Source organism: Balearica regulorum, chromosome 22 (genome assembly GCF_011004875.1).
Source record: "Balearica regulorum gibbericeps isolate bBalReg1 chromosome 22, bBalReg1.pri, whole genome shotgun sequence".
Taxonomy (NCBI): Eukaryota; Metazoa; Chordata; class Aves; order Gruiformes; family Gruidae; genus Balearica; species Balearica regulorum.
Genome location: NC_046205.1, coordinates 3,957,013 through 3,964,722, shown reverse-complemented (window position 1 = coordinate 3,964,722; position 7,710 = coordinate 3,957,013). Strand labels below are relative to the sequence as shown.

At 50.4% G+C, this 7,710-nt stretch overlaps 1 protein-coding gene across 1 annotated transcript; it reads left to right on the top strand.

Moving 5' to 3' along the window:
* Positions 1–2,016: 2,016 nt before the first annotated feature.
* Positions 2,017–6,466, top strand: STMN1 (stathmin 1). Its single transcript, XM_075773921.1, has 5 exons — positions 2,017–2,103; positions 3,706–3,776; positions 4,513–4,685; positions 5,409–5,600; positions 5,962–6,466. The coding sequence occupies exons 2-5, from the start codon at positions 3,764–3,766 to the stop codon at positions 6,028–6,030; spliced, it is 447 nt and encodes a 148-aa protein (XP_075630036.1). The 5' UTR covers positions 2,017–2,103; positions 3,706–3,763; the 3' UTR covers positions 6,031–6,466.
* Positions 6,467–7,710: the final 1,244 nt, after the last annotated feature.

Here is a 7,710-nt window from a genome sequence, read left to right as displayed (position 1 = left end):
CTAAAGGCAGTCACACAGGTACCAAACAAAAAGCCCTGAGCCCAGGAAGCCTTGTTTCCTCTGGGAAATCCTGAGATCATCCCAGGATAAGCTCATTGATTTTACTAAAAAACATTAATATTAAAGCATCCAACACACTGTTGATCTACACGGATGATAATTAATAAATGATAAAGTAAAAGACAGGCTGATGGTATGGTCTCTTGGCTGCTTTGTCTTCCCAGCCACATTTGACGCAATTTAATCCAAGCACTCAAAACATTTCATTTAAAAACATGTGTGTTGTATGTGATATCTATGCATATACCGCTGGTATTGAGCCAGGAACTCAGTGAATGTACCAGGCATGATCCTGAAGGGCCAAGCAGCTGAACCGTTTTGAATCTGAAATCCCTTCAAACCTACAAAAAGGCTCTTCCATGCTGCTGGAAAATGGCTCTTCCCATGCCCAGCGAGCCACTCCGGCAGAAAGCTCTCCCAATTCTAGCAGCTCGGCGGCTGGATGTGGTTTCCATGGAAATAGACGTCAGATCAGCAAAAAAACAGGGCAAGTGTTTAAAATAATCTCTGTTTTGAAAGCTTTATGCATTTCTGTCACAATATTAACCTTCCTCAAGGTAGGATTTTTGGGTTTTTTTGGTGCAAAATCCTTGTTTTTAAGAGCGTGCACAACAGTGGGTCCCCTCAGAAAAGTCCTTTCTTCGGTGTTTCGGGTACGGACACTGCTGGGCTTGCATCGTAGCAGAAGATTTGTGCTGTTCTCCAGCCATCTGCCTTTTATACGTATTGACTCTTGGTGTAACTGAGGTGACCGTAGCAGGGAAACCACCACGGGAATTGTACAGAAGTCATTTGTATGGAACATGCAAAAATATAGACAGTTCATTTAAAGCACATTTGTGAGCGAACCACTTCTTTACGCTTGGCAATGGTGTTGTCTTGGGAAGGGAACCGCTCACTACACAGCCCGTAGGACAAGGACAGATGGTCTTTACACGGCCATTATAGACATACTGTGGAATCCACATGAACGGTGGCTTTTCTGGATGTGCTTTGACTTGCTGGTGTCACCCCGAAGGAGAGGGTGGCCGTGCAGCTGTCCCCCAAAGCACACCGCCAGGGTGGGGGCCAACAGTCAGACCCACAGATCCTCTTTGGGCTTGGCCTGCAGTTGCTATGACCCTGAGGTGACCAAAGGAACAGGGCATCTCGATGATGACCAAGAGCTCCAAGGTTATCGTGGCCCTGAGATAACTGACTGGCCCTGAGGTGACCATGGCCCTTAGGTGACCGTGGCCCCAAGGTAAGTGGTGATGACCCTGAGGTGATCATGGCCGTGAGGCGACCGAGGGCCCTGAGGGAGGTGGTTATGGCCATGAGGTGACCGTGGCCCTGAGGTAAGTTGCCATGGTCTTGAGTTGACCGTAGTCCTGAGGTAGATGGCTGTGGCCGTGAGGTGACCATGATCTCAAGGAGTGGCCATGGCCCTAAGGTGACTGTGGCCCTGAGGTGACCGTAGTCCTGAGGTAGGTGACCATGGCCTTGAGGTGACCACGATCTCAAGGAAAGTGGCCATGGCCCTGAGGTGACCATGGCCCTGAGATATGTGGCCAGCCTCGAGGCGACCATCCGAACGACGACTCCCGCTCCTGCCAAACGCCCCTGAGGGGACGAGGCCGCACCGGGGCCCCGCTCCTCCCCATCACCGGGGTGGGAGACAAAGGGAGTCCCGCCGCCCTCCGGACGCGGGCGGAGAGCGCGGCGCGGGGGCGCACAGCCGCGGGGCGGCCCGCGGAGACGAGGGGCGTCCCGGCGAGGTCCCACACCTTCCTCCCCGGCCCCGCAGGGCCGCGGGGGTCGCCGTCCTTCGCCGCCACCGCCCGCCCATGGCGGACTACGTGTCCCGGCATGCAGCGGGCGGCGGGGAGGGGGAGCGCGCGCCCCCCGCCTCACCCTCCCCGCCGGCCCCCCCGGCGGGCGGCACGTGCCGCCGCGCTCGGCCAATGGGGGCGGGGCGGGGCGGGTCACGTGCTATTGTTTGGCGCTTTTGTGCGCGGCGGGGCGGGCGGGAGCGGAGTGTGACGGGAGCGGCGGAGCGGGCAGGTGGGTGCGCGGTGGTGGCGGCGGCGGGGGGCTGCTGAGGGGCCACCCGGGATGGGAGCCGGGTGTCCGCGGCCATGCTGGTGTTGAGAAGCTGGGGGAGCGGGGGTCGTGATGGTTCACGGAGGTCCGGTGCTCCGTGGGATAGGGCGGTGGTGCCGCAGCGGAGGGGGGTCTCAGGATGGGTGTCAAGGCGAGGGGGGCCGTAGGGGGCTCCGCGGTGGTTTGCGGGCGCTTCGGAAGGGGGCCCCGCGCCTGCCCCTTTTGTTCCTTCTCCTCTCCGGGGTCGCGTTCCCACCCGCCGCCTGCTTCTCTGGCGTCGCGGTGACAAAGGGAAGGGGCTGCGGGAGACAATGGGTGCGTGGGGGTCTCCAGCTCCCCCCTTCCCCAATTCCTGCGGGCAAGGGGATGTCTATTGTCCCGGGCGACGCTCTGTGAGGGGCGACGCCCTACTCACTGCTGTGGCGGCGCCCCCCTCCCCTCCCTGACAGGACCCCGCCATTGTTAGTGGGGAAGGGGCGGCGCCCGGACGGCCTCGCCCCGACGCCATCGAGCTCGGGGATCCGCCGTTGAGCCCCACTTAAATGAGGGGGTGTCCATCCTCCTTCCCCCCCTTTCACCCCGGGGTAGAGACGCGGGGGGGGGGGGGGGGAGAAGAGTCCGCACCTGCGGTGGGTGGGTGGGGGGAGCGGCAGGTGCCCGGATGTTACCGTTGGCCCCGCCCTCTTTCGAGCCCCCCGCGCGGGCGCGCGCGCTCTCTTTCTCTCTCTCTCTCTTTCCCCGGCGGTTTGAATTCGGTGCGGTTAGGAAGGCGCGTGCGGGGAGGAGGCGGGGCCTCCGCCCGGCCGCGCGACGGTCTCGGTGCCTATTGGTTGAAGGTGGGAGGGGCGTTACTGCTGGAGGGCGGGGGGGGGGATGCGCGGTCCTAGCGCCGCCCGGACGGGCGGCGCTAGGACCGCGCATTCCCCCCCCCCTCCGATTTATCATCAGCTTAAAACCTGGGGAAAAACCTCTCCTTTTCGGGTTTTTAGAGGGTTTTATGTCTCTTCTTGTTACGTCCCTTTATAACGAGTTGCTGGGCAGTGTGTGTGCTTGCTGTCTGTCGTGATGTGCAGCATCGGGCTATGTACAAATAAAATCGAATTTTAAACGAGCTCAGTGCACATATTTAAGATCTCTTGGTAGCAGCAGGAGTCCTGGCTGTACCGTCCTGTTGTGTGCCGTATTTTAATTCGGAGAGTTATATCTGCTGTGTCCAATATTGGTGAAATATCCATAGCATTGTATGCCGTTGAATTAACGGTAAAATTGGAGTCTTTGTTTGCATATCTTAGTTATGGTGGAGTAAAACAGGGACTGTAAATCCCAGCTGTACAGTCGTACATACAGATAGTGCAACACCAATAATTGAGAGCATTGCTGCTGTTCCTAGCAATGTGCATCAGCCTCAGCCCTGCAGACGGACTGGAATTACTGACTGCAGTAACCTTCTCGACTGTCTTTTGTTCAGCAGGTCTAATTATACTTAGCAATTATTTCATTAGGAGTTAGAAGAAATGAAATTTATGTACTTACTGTTCAAAGGAATGTCTCTTTGTCATCTAGGAATCCAACCAATTGAAGTTCTCTCAGAGTTGGCTTCTGGAGTCATATTTTCTTGGTCATGGCTACTTCTGGTATGTAGTATTAGGTCTTAAATGCTCTTGTGGTTTTTCCCTCTTCATTTCATCAGAAATAATTTTAATATAGTAAAATAAGCTGTCATCACCATGTTTTTCTCCCATGTCTAGGCTGCTTTGGAGAAGCTGTTAGAACCGGGTGCTTGTGAAAACATACCAAAAGCCCTCTCAGCTGAGGCTGTTAGCAGATGGGCTTCAGCTCATCTGCATGCCCATCTGCTCTGTTAACAAAACTGACTATCATCTAGACATCTTGGTGATCAAAACTGGTGTGCTGGTACAACTGACACAGTGCAGGGCTGACGTGCCTGTTCAGAAGTGTTTGAAGAGAGAACACTGGCTTACATATTTCTTTGAAAACTGGTTTCAGTTCTTGGCAGTGTCAGGTCTTAGTCGAACGCCTTGAACTCTTCCTCAAACTTGTCATTGGGGAAAGAATGATTTTTTTTCATTTGAAGTACTGATAAACTTGTTTTCATGACCCTGGATATTAAGGGCTAAAATAAAATGTCAGGTGCTTGAGTAATGTAGGATCAAGGAAGAACTGCAAACAAAATTGCCTGCTATGTTTTTGAATTGTGGTGCTGCTGCTTAAAACAAAACTGTTGGCTCAGATCCTAACTGTCCCCTTAAGTGAGCTTTGTGGCATTGAATTTGTGAAGGCTATTGTTCAAGTTACCGAAGCCAGTTCCTGGCTCAAAATACCATTTAGTTTCTTTTCCCGTGTTCCTAGATATTCAAGTGAAGGAACTGGAAAAGCGTGCCTCTGGGCAGGCATTTGAGCTGATACTCAGTCCCCGCTCAAAAGAAGCAGTCCCAGAATTCCCTCTTTCTCCCCCAAAGAAGAAGGATGTGTCATTGGAAGAGATTCAGAAGAAGTTGGAAGCAGCAGAAGAGAGACGTAAGGTAAATTTGAAATGACTTAAGTGAGCTCTGCTCAACTAGTCTGTGAGAGTTGTGTAGCTTGGGTTTTAATTTACTTGTTGCTTGGGACAAGCGATTAGCAGTTTGTGTTATGGTAAAGGGAATATTGAGCTTTGGAATCTCTGGGGCCCTTATGAACCTCTCTTATGGTCTGCAAAGCCATAGCTTTGCTCCCAATGTGATCTTGAATGGTCGCTTGAAAAACTGGGAGAAAATGTTTAAGTTGAGAGGAGGATGCTCTTTCAGGAAGAAGCTGTTTGGTTTTTTTCTTGTCTTAAGCAGAACAGATTAATTTTCTCCTGGAAAATGTAGCTGTGAGGGTGTAATGAGAAGGTTTGCCAATACAATGTCTGACTTGATGTAAGACCTTGCTGTTGAGATGTAGCTTGGAGCCATTGGCTGTGCAGAGCCTTACTAATTGAAGTGCAGCCTCCTGTGTCGCCTGAATCAGTGATTCACCATTCTGAGAAGTGAGAATCTTGTAGGAAAGATCTATCAATGTTAACATAAAAAATAAATCCATGTTCTTTCTTCCAGAAAAAATCCCATTTAACAAGACTTGCAAGTAATGACAAAAACTTAACTTTCTGGGTAGTTTGCAATGGTAAAATATCCTTTTTCTCTGGAGTTGCGAGCGACTTGACTGTAGCTGTCTGCGTAGTTCCTCTGTCTTATGTTCAAAGCGTGCATCCTCTGTTTTGTTAGTCTCATGAAGCAGAAGTCTTGAAGCAGCTAGCTGAGAAGCGGGAGCATGAAAAAGAAGTGCTTCAGAAAGCAATTGAAGAAAACAACAACTTCAGCAAAATGGCAGAGGAGAAGCTGACCCACAAAATGGAAGCTAACAAAGAAAACCGTGAGGCACAAATGGCTGCTAAACTGGAACGCTTGAGGGAGAAGGTGAGCGTAGAGTCCTAGTTCCCCTTTGGGAGAGAGTTCATCCGTGCTCCTTACTGTGAGAACTGGCTAAATAAAGCCAAGTAAAGGGCCATGTGAGGAGGGTGCTGTGAATAGACAGATATCCTTGGGGTTCTGTGGTGGTCTTTCAAGGTAAGATTATTAAATCTGCAAAAGACTTTACAGAAGTCTTACTCTTTGGGGAGAGGGGATGGATTGCATTAGAGCAGCATCTTGCTTTCTGTTAGAAAACTTAATCCTTCGGTAACACCCACTGACAGGTTCCTGCTGGGGGGTGGGAAGCAAGCCGGAGCCCTGCCTCTCTGCCTGGGCAGCTAACCGCTCCCCTGCGGTTGTCTTTCAGGACAAGCATGTCGAAGAGGTTCGAAAGAACAAAGAAGGCAAAGACCCTGGTGAGGCCGAAACCGACTGACTTCATTCTGGAAACTGACTCTCTCCCCCTCCTCTAAATATCCAAAGACTGTACTGGCCAGTGGTTTTATCTTTGGTTTTGGTTTTTTTTTTTAAGTTTCTAGAAAAACTGATGTAGAACTGTAAAATTAGATCCAAACTGTACACTTTCTTTGGGGGCTAGAGGGGAGACCTTACATGTTTCACTTTTTCTAAAGTGTTGTCTTTCCAGTGTAGCTATCTTCTTGTTGCATCCTTTTCTACTCCAGTGCGCTTGCTACTGGGTTGATGGCTAGTACTGTATCAGCTCTGTAAGACATTTGTGAAAGGAATATGTAGTATACTGTTCCATGCTGAGTATCTGTTACACTTCAAAAATCTGACTCTGTCCCAGTCTGCTAAAATACTGCTGTAACTGAGTGACTAAATAAAGCTGCACAGTGCTGTTATCATGAGAATTACTTCGGAAAAATGACATAAACCCCAAAATCAGTTGGCTGAGGTCTGCAACAGGCGTACTTATCCAGGGCTGGGCGGAAAGGTCTGCGGCAGCACTCTTCCTTACATCCACAGGCATGCTGCATGACTGCCTTTCCCCTAGAGCACACTCATTGTCTTAATTTTACAATAAGAGCTTTGTTTTGACACCTCAGCAGTTGTCAGCTGTTGTGTGTTTTTGCTAAAAAGAGTTCAGAACCACCTCCCTTTGGATGCTGACACTTGAACAAATGAGTCCTTGTTACCACATGACTGATCTGAGCCTGGGGTTGGGGTTTTTTTTGGTAAGGGTTTCTAGAAGATGGCTTGTGCTATTGAATGGTGACTTGTGTACCACATCCTGCAGTGTCAGAGCACAAAGTCACAAACCTGTTCTGCGCTGGGAGTGTCAGCCAGCCTCAGTTGAAAATGCTGTTGTGGATAAAAATTAAGAATTATTTTTGACCTGGTGTCTGCTGCAGAGGTGTTGGATAAGTAGATTGTGCCGCAGGGTGTGTCTGAAGATTAACTCCTGCCTGCAAGGAGATGTGTATCTTTGTTTTTTTCTGGGGTGTGAGAAATGGATGTGACTGTACTTGTGCTCTGAGGAAAGATGCTTTTGAGGTGGATTGGGTACAGAGTTGCTGTACCAGACCAAGCAACCCAAACCCTGCCTCTAAGGACACCCACAGGTAAAACCGAGGTTGCAGTTGGTATGAACAGCCACCTAACTTCAGTACAAACACTCTGTTCTGAAGGACTCTGCGGGGAAGCCTTGGGTTTCACAGCTTCTGTTAACGCCAGACACGGGGTGGCAGTGTGCTCTGCGAGGCGCGCTCAGTCCCGTCTGCCTCCACTTGTGTCCTTGATCTTGAGGCTTGGCTACCAGGTTTGTTTTCAGGATGGAGAATCTGGTAGGAGTATTTATTTTTCTTTTAAGGCGTAATTGGGTCCTGGACCGCTTAACCTGTCTTCTGGGGCTTGCTAAAGAAGGAACCTCAGTTTAGAAAGCTTTTATGTACCACACTTACCACTTTTGATTGCATCAGAGTTGTACTTAACCAAAAGCTGATATTACACTGTTTTAATGAAAGAAGAGCAGTGAGATAAAGCCAGGCTCGATGTGCTGGAAGGCTGGGATCACATCCTCTGCCTGGAGGATTTGCGGAAGTGTTTTGATACGTCATAATTTAAGGTAAGACAGACTGTACTTCTGCCTGTTGGG

Coding starts and splice junctions, on each gene's coding strand:
- STMN1 (XM_075773921.1), top strand. Junction 4,686..5,408: donor CAGCAGAAGAGAGACGTAAG/GTAAATTTGAAA, acceptor CTGTTTTGTTAG/TCTCATGAAGCAGAAGTCTT. Junction 5,601..5,961: donor TGGAACGCTTGAGGGAGAAG/GTGAGCGTAGAG, acceptor GTTGTCTTTCAG/GACAAGCATGTCGAAGAGGT.